The sequence below is a fragment of the Boleophthalmus pectinirostris genome, unplaced genomic scaffold, assembly GCF_026225935.1.
Source record: "Boleophthalmus pectinirostris isolate CB_2022bp ecotype Guang Dong unplaced genomic scaffold, ASM2622593v1 HiC_scaffold_1, whole genome shotgun sequence".
Taxonomy (NCBI): domain Eukaryota; kingdom Metazoa; phylum Chordata; class Actinopteri; order Gobiiformes; family Gobiidae; genus Boleophthalmus; species Boleophthalmus pectinirostris.
In genome coordinates this window covers 40066324-40083315 of record NW_026570970.1, presented here as the reverse complement: position 1 = coordinate 40083315, position 16992 = coordinate 40066324, and the positions used below count along the sequence as shown (strand labels likewise).

Sequence of the window (16992 nt, the reverse complement as noted above, 5' to 3'; positions counted from 1 at the left end):
GGCCTTAAAGATGAAAAAATAATAACAAGGCCTCCTTCCTCACCTGACCTAAACCCTTCTGAGAACTTGTGGACCCTTCTTAAACGGGAGATTTACAGTGAAGGAAAACAGTCCACCTCTGAGCAATGTCTGGGAGGTTGTGGTTGCTGCTGATCAAAAGTTGACTGCCAAGAGATCAAGAAACTGCCAGACTCCATGAATGGAAGGCTTATGGCTATTATTGAGAAGAAGGAGGCTATATTGGTCAATGATTTATTTTTGAAATATCAGAAAAGTTTATTAGCAAATTTTACTATTGTTTACTATTCTGACAGATGAAAAAAAAAAAGTGAGAATGGAAAATGTAAATTTTTCATCCATCCATCCATTTTCTTCCGATTATCTGGGTCCGGGTCGCGGGGACAGCAGTCTAAGCAGGGACTCCCAGACTTCCTTCACCCCAGACACGTCCTCCAGCTCCTCCTGGTGGGACAAGAACATCTCCCGAGGGACGCGCCCAAGAGGCATCCGGAACAGATGCCCGAGCACCTCTACTGGCTCCTCTTGACGTGGAGGAGCAGCAGCTCTACTCCGAGGTCCTCCCATGTGACTGAGCTCCTCAACCTATCTCTAAGGGAGCTCCCAGCCACCCTGCAGAGGAAACTCATTTCGAGCGCTTGTATCCGCGATTTCGTCCTCTCTGTCATTACCCAGAGTTCATGACCATAGGTTGTTTTTCATTTAGTTGCATGATAATTCTGCACATTAATTGCCAATTAATTGTGCACACAGTATATTTATTCTTAATTGTACACATTTATGTAATTATGCCTTATTTGGCACTTTCTTCCTCTTTATTATCTTAATATATTGTGACATGTGAGCTACTGTGTCCAAATAATTTCCCTTGTGGATCAATAAAGTTTGTCTAAGTCTAAGTTAGAGGAGCGCTTGTCCCCAGCACAGGACAGGTTCCTCCTCACAGTCCTGTTTCTCAGGACAGAACTCTGCTGTAATTGTGAGAGTTTTTGGGAGCGCTCACCACGGCTTTGTCAGAGGCTCCATCCTGTAGAGACGTCACAGAGGTGATCCTGAGGGCCATGTCCTGTTCCTCCGTCTGGCTCTCTGCGTGAGATGGGCTGCTCCCTCCTTTCATACCCCCAGAGCCCAGAGTGGTCACACTGGCTATCCTTATCTCTGAGTCCGGCTCAGTGAGGGCAGCAGGTGAGGCACCACACGGGGGCGCTGTGGCACAAAGTGGTGTGTTACATCTCAGCAAAGTAATAATTTATAGAGTTGGGTTTAATGTTCTGCCACATTTCAAAGAATTTTAGGACATTTGTAGGCTTTAGTTTGGTACAATAGTAGTTTGAAACAAGACTGACTTTTTCTAGTTGAAGGGGATTTGTGCTGCGACTCTTCTTCGTCGTCGATGACTATGGGCTCTGCAGCAGCAGAGCCCAAGGCAGACACAGGGGGGCTGGGGGCCTCACATGGAGGGTCCATAGGAGGCTCTGGGCTGGGCCTGTCCTGGGTCTCTTCCTCCACCAGAACCACATCATCATCATCATTCTCCTCCTAAACACACAGACAGATTTTCTACACAATCCAAAGACTAAGCCATTGGGTACCCTTACTCTACTAAAAACTAAATTTTAAGTTATTAACAACAGATTAATACAAAATAAATTAAGTTCAAAAGGGATTATTTTATTAGTTTAGCAGTTGACATTCCAGTCTTCCTTCAGGTACAAGGATGTACATGGGTGTGTTTAAAGAGGGACTTCTATGGATATTAAGTGTCAACATATAACACATTTAGATCACTATGTTACCTTTTATTGTCTTGAAAATGCTACAATCATGTTGAGCTCTCTAAAGCTCTTACAAACAAACACGCAAGATATTAGAGAAGAAACCTATGCCACATCATTACTGCAATATTGTTAAGAAATATAAAATGTTAACATTTCAGAATGCCATCCTGTTGGCCAATATTAGTTTTTTGTATACGATTTTTTTCCCAACAGGTGCCCCCCTTAAAGTGTGAGATTCTATGAAGAAGCAGGAGTCAGGACCAGAGTGTCCTCTAGAACAGACTGTTCTGTGAACTTTAGGTCCACCGCATTTGGACAGAACTGCTTCTCTGTCAAAGCAGTAGAGGCCTGGACCTCGCTCCCTGTATCTATTATGGAGTGTAGCAGGGGATTTTTAAAAAAAGTGGCTTAAATGGAGTTTGTGAAACTGTAGTGTACTGCTTTGTATTATATTTTGTACAAAAAATTTTGGTGGGGGAGCATGGGTAACGTAGGCAAAGCTGAGCTTTGCATAGGATTGTACGGCTAACTGTATGGCCAGTTTGAATAGGGCCCAGGAGAGATTGCTAATATACTCAAACATGCATGGATGGCATATCAAACTGCTTTGGGTACATTTTTGATGAGGGAACAATGCTATAACATGGTAGAAGGCTCAAAAAAGTTTATTTTGCTTAATACCCACTCTTTAAGATGTACAGTGCAGTCAAAGTACTTAAAAAATATACTGAGTACTACACATTTCAGAGCAAAAGGCAATTTGATTTAGCAAAATTGTTGGAAAATCAAACAGCCTCCAGACACTTTGCATTTAGCATCTTGTACAGAGGATACTGATACCATGGGAGACTCCTCTTTGGTGTCGGGGGCGGGGGAGGAGGCATCCTCTTTGGCAGCACTCGGGTCCAGCTCCCCATCCATCACTATGGCAACCACCTGCCAACAAAAAGAGGCATGCTGTGATTGGCTGAGCTCAGGTGACAGGTGTGCAGGTAGATCATGTGTCTCCCCAGGCACAAACTCAAATAGCAAAGCTTTTCTATCCATAAACTAAACATACATGTTTTACATGAAGGACAGAAAAAACTAAAGACAAAAAAAATTACACCTTATTTCAACTAAGATTTCTGATTTTATGAGGATAAACAGTACAGACCTTGTGTCATTTAGGGCTTAACTCAAAAAAATCTCCAAAGCTTTTCAATTAAAATTTTCCCCCTCACTACTAAAAATGCACTGCAAACTACAGAAAACTTTGAAAACAAAGAAATTGTTTCAACTAAAGTTGTAGTGCAGTAAACAGTAAACTCCTTTTGGCTAAAATGTTTTTGAGAGAGGAGACAGAGACAACAGAAGTCGTTTTAGATAACAGATGGGTTGGTCAGGTAGGATCCACAGATCCTGTGTCAGGGCAGTTTGAGGAGAGGAAAAGTCAAAAGTGTCCCTCCTCTGTCCTGTAGCCTGGGCATCACAGCAGTGTCCAGGGGGCGCCAAGTGAACACAACAGGAAGACGCCTTGTTCTGACTTGGTTGGTGATGAAATTGTTCATACTCTCCAAGTGTTTCCTCTGGAAGGTAAGCTGCGACATTTGCTGACACATACAGTGTAAAAACCTGTAGCATCTCAAATGTCTGTAGCTAGTTCCTTAGAGCCTCCTGCAGAGTCTCCATGGATAGAGGAAAAAAAAAAACAGCTCATTTCATACAATCCAACAATCCATACTTGTGTCCTTTGAATGATATTAAAAACAAAGATGATGTGGTGCAAAAGACCTGATTTGTCTTACATTACAATTGAACCCATACATACACTACATACGAGGGCCCGACCGATATCGGTTGGCCGATATTATCAGCCGATATGGGCACCTGGAAACATATCGGCGATTTTACCTAAATCTTGCTGATATTTCACGTGGGCATGTTATACCTTGTTATAAAGCTTAGACTCTCTACATTATGTTCATTTAATCCAATTTACAGACAGATAAATGTCCTAATATGTGGCTCCACATCAGTTTTTATCTGTGGAGTCATTTGTCTGTGTGTGTCCGTACTGTCCCTGAACACACCCCCAGAGTCATGTCACTCACGTGCTCTTGTTTACACCCGCATACACAGATCCAAACACTGAGATTATATTCTTTTTACTGACAATCGGTTTGAGTCTGGATTATAAGGATATTTATTAGTGTGTGTGATTTGAGAGGAGGCTGTGTGAGCACTGAGTGTTGGAAATGTGTCAGTTTTGAAGCTAGTCTTGGTTATTTGTCTATTGGTTATCGATTAGCTGCTGTAGCTCCCGCACATAAACAGGCTGTTTTTTATTGGCCTATTGTAAAGTGATTATATTGGCCGTATATTTGTTACTGGACCTGCATTGATATGTAAATGAGCTGTGAATAGAGGTGTGAATGATCCACATTTACACATATATTTAATTGCCTTGGCGTGCACACTTTTTCAGTTAAAGGCTAATAGCGGTAGTTTAGTTTTTTTACTAGCTAGAATGTGATGCAAAAATGTCAATGTCATTAGTCCGACCTACTGACGTAAAGAGGCAGAATAACAATAAATGTTGCCTAAATAAACCCAATTTAAAATCCACTAGAGCCAAACCCACGTTTTTTACTTTACAGATTTACAGTGAATTTTTACATCACTAAATATATCAGCAATTATATCGGCTTTCAGCAGCTCCAACTCCCATTTTATCAGTATCATATCGGTCACAACAAAATCCATATCGGTCGGGCCTACTGCATACTATATTGAATATTACATAAGATCAATTTTTTTTTTAAATGTTTTAAACAGAAATGTCAGCCTTCTGAAATGTATGAATTACTGCATCAGTGTGCCGTGGCATGGAGGAGATCAGCCTGTGGCACTGCTCAGGTGGACTGGAAGCCCAGGTTGCTTTGATAGTGGACTTCAGGTCATCTGCATTGTTGGTTCTGGTGTCTCATCTTCCTCTTGACAAAACCTCAGAGATTCTCTATGGGGTTCAGGTCAGGTGAGTTTACAGGCCGTCAGGCAGAGTAACACCGTGGTCAGTGAGCCATCTTTGGTTTCCAGTCGTGCTGGAAAATGAAATGAGCATCTCCATAAAGTTTGTCAGCAGAAGGAAGCATGAAGTGCTCTGAAATGTCCTGGTAGATGTGTTGACTGTGGACTTCAGAAACACAGTGGAGCAAAAGCAGCAGATGACATGGCAGACCAAATCATCAGTGACTGTGGAAACTTCACACTGAACTTCAAACAACGTGGATTCTGTGCTTCTCCATTCTTCCTCCAAACTCTGGGACCTTGATTTCCAAAAAATATGCAAAATGTAATTTTATCTGAAAAGAGACTTTGAACCACTGAGCAACAGTCCAGTTGTTTTTCTTCACAGCCCTGGTAAGACTCTTCTGACATGTCTCGTGTCCATAGAGGCTTTGGCTCTTGATTCCCTTACACCAGATTATCCTCTCAAGGTTGTGGTCGTACCTTGGGCTTTTCCTACCACACTTTTTTCTTCCATTCAAGTTTCTCTGAATCTGAAGCACTCTGAACTAGCAGTTTCTTTAGCAATGACCTTTTGTGGATTTCTTCTTGTGGATGGTGTCAGTGACTGTGTTCAGGACATGTGTCCAGTCAGCAGCCTTTACCATGACTGTGTAGCCCACTGATCCAGACTGAGACCACTTAAAGGTTCAGGAAACCTCTGCAGGTGCATTGATCTTAATTAGCTGATTAAAGTGTGACACCATGACTTCTAAATATTGAACTTTTATAAGATTCAAAATTTTCTGAGACACAGAATTTGGGGTTTTCATTATCTGTAAGCCATAATCATCAAAATGAAATGTCAAGAAATAAAGATTTGAAAGCTTCACACGTGTCTATTTAGTCTATATGAGTTTGAGTTTCTGAAATGAGTAACAGAAAATATTAAACTTTTTCATGGAGTAAATTTATGTTTTGCTCTTTGTTGTATCGGCTCAGCTCTCTCTTCACCACAGACAGCAGAGCCAATTCAACATATTGTAATGTGTGGGCTACTGTGTCCAAGTCATTTCCCTTGTGAATCATTTAAGACTAAAGCCTGCCACACACTACAGGATTTTACCTCTGTCCACAAGCGAAATCAATCTGTGGTCGCTCCAGGTACTGCAGCTCCAGCCCAGAAATTGCACCATAGAGCACAATCCATTTTTTGTGAAATCAAACTGCCCGTGTTCGGCTGACAGGGCATCAATGGCTAAAGGTTGGATATTGTAGGGATTCTTCAGTATTTTTTTTACAATATGAACCTTCAAAAAATGTTTAAATTGTCAAAGCGCATAAAAGTTAGTTTTGTAAGACTTAGTCTGGCTCCGCACTGAGCCCCGCTCTGATTTTATTATAGTTCTATTAAACTATTTTTAAACTAGGCAAACAGCACAGACCACTGACACGAGAAGAACTGGATGAGATTTTAAATTTTACAATCCTGTGAGCGCAAAGACTGAAGCAAAGGGACCGCACACTACAGTGGCACCTGGTGATATACTTTTGACAACACAACATAACATACAACTCACACCCAGCCCCAACAACACAACGTAACACACAACTCACACCCAGCCCCAACAACACAACGTAACACATAACTCACACCAGCCCCAACAACACAACGTAACACACAACTCACACCCAGCCCCAACACAACGTAACACACAACTCACACCAGCCCCAACAACACAACGTAACACACAACTCACACCAGCCCCAACAATACAACGTAACACACAACTCACACCCAGCCCCAACAACACAACGTAACACACAACTCACACCCAGCCCCAACAACACAACGTAACACACAACTCACACCCAGCCCCAACAACACAACGTAACACACAACTCACACCCAGCCCCAACAACACAACGTAACACACAACTCACACCCAGCCCCAACAACACAACGTAACACACAACTCACACCAGCCCCAACAACACAACGTAACACACAACTCACACCAGCCCCAACAATACAACGTAACACACAACTTACACCAGCCCCAACAATACAACGTAACACACAACTCACACCAGCCCCAACAATACAACGTAACACTCAACTCACACCAGCCCCAACAACACAACACTCACACCCAGCCCCAACAACACAACGTAACACACAACTCACACCAGCCCCAACACAATACAAAACTCACACCCAGCCCCAACAACACAATGTAACACAAAACTCACACCAGCCCACCCATATATATGTGTGTGTGTGTAGTAATTTATATTTATATATATATATTATATATATATTATATTATACTATACTATACTATACTATACTATACTATACTATACTATACTATACTATACTATACTATACTATACTATACTATACTATACTATACTATAGGGAGAATGTCTCAAAAAGTTTGGTACTATTTATCTGGTTATTGGTGTCCAAACTGTTTCATGCAGATATCACAATGAGACATACCGTCCATCAATGTTTTGCCCTATCCAAGCTTTTTCCCAAACAAGTCTGTGTAGGCTTCATCCTCCTAAGCACATGGACAGAATCTTTGTGTATTTATGAATTCACACTCAGTGTGGTGCCTCCTACAGGACATGGCCCTTAAGTAATTGAGGAGTGAAGCTGCGAGCTTCCACTCACTGGCTGTAGCAGGCTTTAGTTTGAAGTTTGTTGGTATTTAGTGTGGAGGATATCTGGTGCATGTGTCTCCACTGTCACTCAGTCATGGTGATACAACGGCGGCTGACATTTTTACTTCTCTAGGAGTTCACGAGTTAACACGCACTTTATCCGTCCTTTCCTTCACTTGCACCTTCTCCCAAAACCCTTCATTTGCATGTTTTTTTGTTTTTTTTTGCAGCACCCCTTCTGCACTCGTATTCGGAGCAGCTCTTCACTGTAAACAAGTGACACGCCCTCCGAGCTGTGCGAGGGCAGTTCAGATGTTAAAATACAACACCTTGAAGTCCATAAATGTCCAATTCACTCACTTTGCTCTGGTATACAGTGCGTGTGGATTTGTGACTGGTACCGTTATGTACAGTCTATGGGCATGATGGATAAAAAAGTTTGTTTCTCCCAGTGCAAAAGTAAAACTCTACATCTGTGCCCATCAGAGGTGCGGATAGGTTGTGGCGCTTTGTTGTGATGACATTTATGGTGCCGTCAGCTCCCACTGGGCACTGCTGTTTTCTGACGTGGAAGTCAGTGGACATGTCTCTTAATAAAGATATTATTTCTCTTTTCTGACTTATGTTTTTAATACTGTTTCTTCAGTTCTAGCATACCTGGTGTTTTGTTTGGTTTTAATCACATGTTTCACACAAAATCTGTATCATCAGACCTTGTTCCACCTTGTGATGTCATGTGGTAATACAGAAAGAGTTCCACTATGTTTTCAAACTCTAAACACCTTCACTAGAATCATTTGGAGAATTCCAGCCCTAGAATTGTCAGTCTCTACAGAACTAAAGGTAAAAAGAACTACTGCTTCATGACATCACAAGGTGGAGGCGAGGATTTTGAGCTTTGGTGATGCAGACAGACTAATAAACCAGGCAAACAAACATGTGAAGTGAATGAAACAAAACACAACTCTGTAACAACATAACATGGCTAAAAGCTCACAAGTCAATTTTGCATATAGGACTTTTAAATCAACTTTTAGATAAATATTGTGATTTAATATGTCCAGAGTATAACATTATGATCCATGGAGGTCATACATTATAACTATAGCAGAGACAAGCACAATTGGTCTTCTGGAACATTTTGGGTCATTTAACATGTGCTTATTAAATAGGCAAAGAAAAAAATCTACTCCAAAAATTTGATTGAAAAATTGTGGAATGACCCTTAAATAAACAGCCCCTCTGTGCTCAGCTCTCTGCTTCCTCAGTCTCCTCTTCTCCTCTTTGCTTCCTGTCCTCCTCTCCTCCTTTCTGCTCCCTTTGTCCTCCTTCTTTCCTCCTCCTTTCTGCTTCCTCTGTCTCCTCTCTTCTCCTCATTACGGCCTCAGTCCTCCCCTCCTCTCTGCTACTCTAAGCAGGCTCACTCCACAGATCTGATCTGTAACTTAGCTTGTGTGTTAGATGTCTGAGGATAAGATATAGAGCAGGAGTCTCCAACTTTTTTCCTCCTGTGAGATACTTTTTGTTAAACAAAAATGCTGCAAAGCTACGCATTTTAGCGATTACCAGAAACTATGTAAATAAAAGAGCTGTGGTGAGCCGAAGATGTTAGTACAGTTAGATGCCTACAAAACATAAACCATTATCCAGTCATCAGTGCACAAATATAGGCATCAAAATGATACAGGAGTTATTGAGCGCAATATGTATAATTCAGAAATCCCTTGGCAAGCTGCTGGGTGGAGCTCCCAAGCTGTAGGTTGGAGACCCCTGATACAGAGGAACATTGTAGGTAAAGCAGGAAAATCTCTGCAGGTGCTGTGAACTCCACCTGAAAAATGACACAGCATTCCTTTAAATACACAACTCCTGTTTTACACATGTAGCAGTGTTCGCCCACACACAATTCCAGCACAAACATGCATACTGTTGTGGTGTCCTTGGGCAAGACACTTGACCCACCTAGCCTGTGTATGACTGTAGTGTGGGTGTGTGTGCGTGCGTGTGTGCATGCGTGTGTGAGAGCGTGTGTGAGAGCGTGTGTGAGAGCGTGTGTGTGAGAGCGTGTGTGAGAGCAAAAGTGCGTGAGTGTGTGTGCGTGCGTGCGTGTGCCCCAAGGCAGCTGGAGCTATAGTGTTGTTGGTGACAATCAGCAGGTGAAGAGTGGGTGAGTGAAGTAGGGCAACAACAGAATTTCTGAGAGAATTGGAACTAAAGAACATTCTTATACAGAGCTTCAGCTAAGACTGTTTTGTGTTCTTATTTATCAAGGCATGAAATTAAAAATATACTTTCATATTCGGCTTTACAATGAGTAGACTAACAACTGAAAGGCATTGGGTAAACTGCTCTCGGAGACCGCCTGACTGAGCTCAGAGCAAAAGCAGCCGCATACAGATATGCGCATGTTACAGAGAAAAGCCGCATACACTCTCCACATGTCACATGAATCGTTCCTTTGCAGCCAGGTTGGAAACGTGCTTCATTCAGCGTCGTTTCCCGCAGCTTGTGGCGGCAGATCGAGTGGAGGAGAGCACTCACACACACTGCGCCATTGTCAAAACGACCGCAACTTAGGCTACCCAACCAGGCCTAAATATGCGCAACTTACGGAGCCACAGACAGCCCGGTCACGGTACACGCACCGAGTCCGTGCTTAGCATCGTCTCACCGCATAGCCCTTACCTGGAGCACTGGGCTAAAGTCTACCGGGGAGCAATGGTCTTTAATTGGAAAGTTGCTGTCCGCACACAGCGCCTCAATCAGCGCCACTCTCCGCACTCGCCACCAGGAGCGCCCTCACGGAGATGGCACAGGCTCATTGGAGTCATGCGGCCGTAAACAACGGCCTCAAAACAAGTGCTGAGTTTGTGAAGCTCTATGCGCCCAAAGGAACGGCGTGGGCTGCCGTGCTCGTCTCTGAGCCCAGGATCAGCCTCTGCAGCCGGTGTGGAGGACAGCGCTGCCTACCGTCCGCCATTAACCGAACAATACTACAGAGCAGAGCAAATCTGCCCAATTTAACAGCTTATTGCCCTCATATTTGCCCCATTTCCGTGTGGGACTCACGGGGGCGTCCCGGGACCCTGCACTCCCGCTCTTCTAACTTCACTAAGTTCTCGGCTTGAGGAGCACGGCTGCGAGGAGCAAACATCTGTAAAATTCGCTTACCGGAGGAGACCGAGCGGTGAAGCGCCACTTTTGTGCCTTGACATTAATCCCCGGGAGCGCATGCGCACTGCCAACAACTTTCCACTTCGTCCCCAAGATTGTCTATTGAAAAGAAGACCGACTCCTCGAGATTAGGAAAGCCTAGACAAGATCTTCACCGATACCGATACAATCTTCACCGTGCGTTTTTGATTCTTCCATCACTTTGATACTTCCATTACTCTCACAGATACAACTCTAGAATTCACGACATGATTTTGCGTGGACTGCACATGTTTCTTGGTCATTCAACGATGACCTAAAATGGACATGGATAGGGCTGTTCTGGGCTATCTGTCTTTAGCATCATTATGGGATGTCAGGGAGTTTGTATTGTACCATCGAAATCAAATCAGGCCACGTGAGACGCACCGGTGAATGGCCATGCTGTTGTCTGTGTAGTAGTAACAGTGTAAGCCCTCTGTCCCATTTAACGTACGGAGCTACTTCGACTGCGCAGGCGCACCGTCACCAATCAAGAGCTGTGTGGCTCGAGTCGCAATTAAGCGCCGTGAGCAGCGCTGTGAGCCGCGCTGTGGCGCCTGGTGCGCTTCGCTGGGACAAACAATGCTGAGCTCTGGAGATGCGTCACTTTAACAAACGGCTGTGTGCTTAACACAAAGAGACCACGAGCACGAGTCTCGAGCCCCCGCTGACCAATCAGGAGGCAGGATTTGAGTTGAGAGGGTTCACTAGTGATCGGAGAGGCAGGGCCGGAACCAGCGTTACAGCCCCAGGTGCGGGCCCCAGAAAAACAACAAAAAAGACTAAAAACTATGGAGGGCTGCTTTTAGCTTGTATACAGCACTGTGCTCATCAAGTGCCTCACAGTGTGTCACATTCTACATTTACACACTCTGTACTGGTGGCTGCTCTCCATGCAGATGTTGAATGTCCTTCAGTAGAGCAGTGGCACTAGAAATTATCTTAGACCTTCAGGTGTTTGTTACCTGACATTGACCTGGATTCATCACCTGCTTCTCTTCAGCAAAATACTTTCATTTAATACTCTATTGTAGAATTTTTTTTTTTAGCAAAATCTGAGTATCTGAGTCTGGAGTGTTAAGAGCACTTTTTAGAAGACTTAAACATTTTGGCCAAAGTTATTTTAATAGTAATAGCTGAAGCAGGATATTTAAAGTGCCAGTGTAATGCTGTTTTGTTGTGTTTTATTTCATTTGCACATGTTGAGCACAAACATTACTCCTATGTGAGTAATGTTTATATTGAAGTTACAGTATCGGTCCTGTGTTTTACATGTAACCTTAACCAATCATTTTTAAATCTGTTCTAGTGTAGTTTCCTCATCACAAACAGACCTGGGGCCTCATTTATTAAAAAATAAATAAATAAATGCTAGGAGTTGTCGTAAGTTAGTGCGTACGCCTAGTAGCCACGAGAGGCGTGCGCAAACTCCATATTTATATATATATATATTTATAAATCCCACCTGCAACTAGAATTTGCGCACATAAACCGACGTCACGTCACGCCCTCTTCACACCTCCACCTCACCATAAAAGGAACATGTAAAGTGACTGGTGAATGAGATTTCCCTAAACATGAGCCGATAATCAGTGGGTTTGACCGAGACACGCGGGAGAGAGGCAGGAGGACGCTCCACGCAGCACCACGTGATCACGACAAACACATAAACAAGGTTTAATAAATAAATACAAAATTAAAAGTGACAATGACAACAACGACTCATCTGTTAATTTAATAATATTTCATAATATTTAGGCAGCACATCTTTGCAGTAAAGCCAATGTGTTTTATCGTTATATTTTTAAGTTTACCTGCGATGTGTGGGGTCACCCATCTATCTATCTATCTATCTCTCTCTCTCTCTCTATCTCTATATCTCTATATGTATATATATATATATATATATATATATATATATATATATATATATATATATATATAGATGGGTAACCCGGGTTCGTATCCCCCCTCTGACGGGGGGTAATGAGCTAACCAGTGTGGATCCTAGGGCACCCTTTGTGCTACTGCCCACCTCATACAATGATGAGAGACAATGAAACTTACAAGATGTTGGCTCAGACGTCACCCGGCCAAACAAGGTTTGCGTCGGTGGTGCCCAGGGCACCTTGATGAAAAATGCGCTACTGGAACACGGAGGAAATGGGCGAGAAGCGAGAACAAAGCTCTGTTGGAATGCTGCTCCTACAGTAACTAGTCAGAGGGATTATTATGATAGCGTAGCTCAGTGTTCCAACATCTACAACAACTAGAGATTGACGAGGTACAACACTTGAAGACACCAACTCCCCAACCGAAGATTGGGTATGAAGCTCCAATAAGTATCACACTGAGCGAGGCAGCGACTGACCTCATGGCCTGAATGAACACAAGGCAACCCTGATGCCATGATTACAAGTATCATCTGAAAGTCTTCTAGAAAATGTGAATGCAGCACTGAGAGTGATCCCTACCACAACCATCACTGAAACCAATGAGCTGATATACACTTACTATACTACAGCTCATGTCATCATCACCGTGAAGACATGAGCGCAGCACAGAAGGCTTTGGAATTGGGGGAAGCCAAGCACCAACTCCTGGTTGACTGAACAGTCATGCCACACACGGATCACTGTGTGCTGGAGCTGTACAATATCACCAGGACTCTAAGGGCCTTCATTGCAAACTCGATGCAGTTGTGCACTTGCACAAGTGTCCAGCAAATCATTGCTTGCACTGGCTACGGATACTGACTCAGAAAAATCAGTCACCTACATGGATGACATCAAGCTGTACGCTAAGTGAGTGGGACTCACTGATCCACACCACCAGAATCTACATTACAGACATTGGGGTGTCATTTGGGCTTGAGAAATGTAGCAGGATGGTGACAAAGAGAGGGAAGGTTGTCCACACAGAGGGACAGAGTGACCCAGAAGGAAAGTGGCTACAGCCAAATACCTGCAATGAGTGAGACAAGTCCTAAGAAGCCAGCTCAATGGCAAGAACAAGGTGCAGGTAATCAACAGCTACACCCTGCAGGAATCATAAGCTGGCCAATGGAGGAGATACAGACCACAGATGTTAAGACACGAAAGCTCCTGACCATGCATGGAGGGTTCCATCCCAATCCAGCACCCTGAGACTGTACGCAAGCCGGAAGTAAGGAGGCCGAGGACTAGTGAGTGTGAGAACCACTGTCCAGGATGAAACATCCAAGCTCCTTGAGTACATCAAGGACAAGGCCCTGACAGATAAGGTGCTCAGAGAATGTCTCAGACAGTGGGGTCCAGAGGAAGAGGTGCTGGAGGCAGGACAAGCCCCTACATGGGGCGTACCACCAGAACATAACTGAAGTGGCTGATATCAAGAAATCCTACCAATGCCTTGAGAGGGCTGGTCTGAAGGACACACAGAGGCTCATCCTGGCTGCTCAGGAGCAGACCCTGGGCACTCGAGCAATAGAGGCCCAGATCCACCAGACAAGACCCATGGTATAGACTGTGCAAAGAGGCTCCTGAGACAGTCCAGCACATAACTGCAGGGTGTAAGATGCTGGCAGGGAAAGCATACATGGAGCGACATAACCAAGTGGCGGGCAGTGAACAGAAACATCTGTGCAGAGTACGGGCTGGAGACCCCAGGATCAAGGTGGGAAACACCTCCAAAGGTTGTGGAGAACGACCGAGCCAAGATCCTGTGGGACTTCCAGATACAGACTGACAGGATGGTGATGGACCAACCAGACATAGTGGTGGTGGATAAACAACAGTGCAGGGGCTCAAGGAGGAGCTGGAGAGAGCCTGGAAAGTAAAGGCATCAGTGGTGCCCGTGGTAATCGGAGCACTCGGGGCTGTAACCCCCATACTGGAAGAGTGGCTTCAACAGATACCGGGAAAAACAACAGACATCTCAGTCCAGAAAAGTGCAGTACTGGGAACAGCAAAGACACTGCGCAGAACTCTCAAGCTCCCAGGAATCTGGTAGAGGACCCGAGCTGAATGAGGGTGAGAGAGACCTACCACCGTGGAAGGTGAGAAACATATATACATATGACTTTTAATGAGGTTCAGGTTCATGCACTAAACACTTATAATCCCAGTTATTTCTTGTGTTGTCACATATCTAGTGGTGACTCATTCTATTTCAGAAGCTTTGCATGGCCTTCAGTTGCAGTTCAGAAAGTGCAGCTTTCAGAAGCTTTTTAGTTTATTAGTCTACAAATAATATTCTTCATGTAATACTTGTCCATATACACTAACCCCTCAAAACTATAATTTCATTTTATTAAGCATTAGCAATGGTTTGAGACATTACTCAACATTTTGCAGCAATATTGATGTCTATATTTTCACTTCTAGTTGCACATGGGCAGCAACAGATATGACACAAGTAATCCCGTAACTGTTGCCTAGCAACCATGCTTCTCTTCACTAATTGCCACCTGATTGGAGTAAAGCTATGGTTTATATTTAAAGAGCCCATACACTATTTTCTGATTTGTTATAATGTTGTTTCCTCACCACAAACCTACTCTATGGTGTGTTTTTGTTTCACTCACACGTTTAATACACAAACCCTGCACAACCCTGCAGAAAACACCTTGTTCCACTTTGTGATGTCATGTGGTAATACAGGAAGTGCTCCAGTGTTTTTAAACTGAACACACTTTCCCTAGAATTATTTTGATGATTTTAACCCTAGAATTGCCTATCTCTACTGAACTAAAGGTAAAAGGTAGAACGTTAATACTACCACTTCATGACATCACAAGGTAGAACAGAGCATTTTCAGCACTGGAGATGTAGACAGACTATTAAAGGGTTAGTCAAATGTGTGAATGAAAAAAAAAAAACATGTCCAGGTGTGTTTTTGATGAGGTAACAATATTCTAACATGGCTTAAAGCTCACATTTTGTGTAAACACAGGACCTTTCACATACCAAACCAATAACTCTTTTGAAAACCATTCAAATCTATCATGTACCCACTGAAGTCAATACCTCTTAAAGGTGTCAAAATGACACTAATAATCAAATTTTGTCTCTAAACTAGACATTTTCAATCGTCATTTGAAGTGCATCCGGCAGGTTAGAATACATTTGACCAACACAGTTAACATCATTATATTTGAGATGTTATTAAAAATGTTGTTTATATTTTCAGTGTATTATTTTATTATGGCTTTCATACAACATACATCAAGGTAAATCCATAACTGTTGAATTGCCTCATTTTCTGCATTGATGACATAGTTAGAGATATTCCATTTTAGAGCTCATCACTACTTCCTATATTTTTGTATTTTTTTCTTTTCTCCACAAACTTTTTTAACAGGCATTTAACAGATGTAAAACTATGATGAATATTTATCAGAGGTACTGCCCCTCCAAAGTAAGAAATAATAAGAAAAACATGAAACCTTTTATATACACTTTAAAGGTGCATTGTGTAGTTTAGTCTGGTGGAGGGTCCGTCAAATGCTTTTCTCCATGGAGATGTTACTGCTTTATCTGGAATGTTTCACACTATGGCATTTAACCTTTCTATCTTCATGGAGACCAGACCAGCAGGGACTCCCAGATTTCCTTCACCCCAGAAACTTCCTCTAGCTCCTCCTCCTCCAGCTAGAGGCATAGTCCCTCCAGCATGTCCTGGGTCTTCCCTGGGGCCTCCTCCCTGTGGGACATGCCCAGAACACCTCCCGAGGGAGGTGCCCAGGAGGCAACCGGAACAGATGCCCGAGCCACAGAGGAGGAACAGAGTCCTCTCAATGTGGAGGAGCAGTGGCTCTCTTTCCCATATGACTCATAAGGAAACTCATTTTGCCGCTTGTATCCACAATCTCGTTTTTTCAGTCATTGCCCAAAGCTCATGATCATTGGTGAGGGGAGAAACATAGACTGAGTGGTAAATTGAGAACTTTTGCCTTTTGGCTTAGCTCCCTCTTCACCACAGTGGTCTGATACAGCGACTGCATCACTGCAGACACTGCACCGATCCACCTGTTATTCATACGTTTGAGTAATCCTTCATTTGTCTGTCTACAACTACAAAGTTCAAAATGCTCTTTTTTTACCTTGTGATGTCATGCTCCTTTTACCTTTAGTTCCACAGAGATGGGCAATGCCAGGACCGAAGTTATCCAAATGATTCTAGTGAAGGTACATGGCATTTAAAAGCCCAGTGGAACACACATCATAAGGTGGTATTTCTGCTTAAGAGAAAAACTCAGCCTAAATATGTAGGGTTTGTGTGAAAAGAATAGTAATAGTAGTCTAACCTGTCATACACACTTCATTAGGGAGGGTGTGTTGTTTTCTATGGCTGTTTATAA

The 16992-nt window shown here is 43.2% G+C and overlaps 1 protein-coding gene across 1 annotated transcript in view; it reads right to left on the bottom strand.

Moving 5' to 3' along the window:
- Nucleotides 1-10707, bottom strand: part of zmym2 (zinc finger, MYM-type 2) — a 46089-nt gene extending 35382 nt beyond the window's left edge. Inside the window, exons 1-4 of the mRNA XM_020926918.2 lie at nt 10629-10707; nt 2637-2732; nt 1365-1557; nt 1022-1224 (exon numbers count right to left, since the gene is read on the bottom strand). Coding sequence (XP_020782577.1) covers nt 1022-1224; nt 1365-1557; nt 2637-2717 — 477 coding nt within the window. The 5' untranslated portion in view covers nt 2718-2732; nt 10629-10707. The remainder of the gene's footprint in view (nt 1-1021; nt 1225-1364; nt 1558-2636; nt 2733-10628) is intronic.
- Between the last annotated feature and the right edge of the window lie 6285 nt (nt 10708-16992).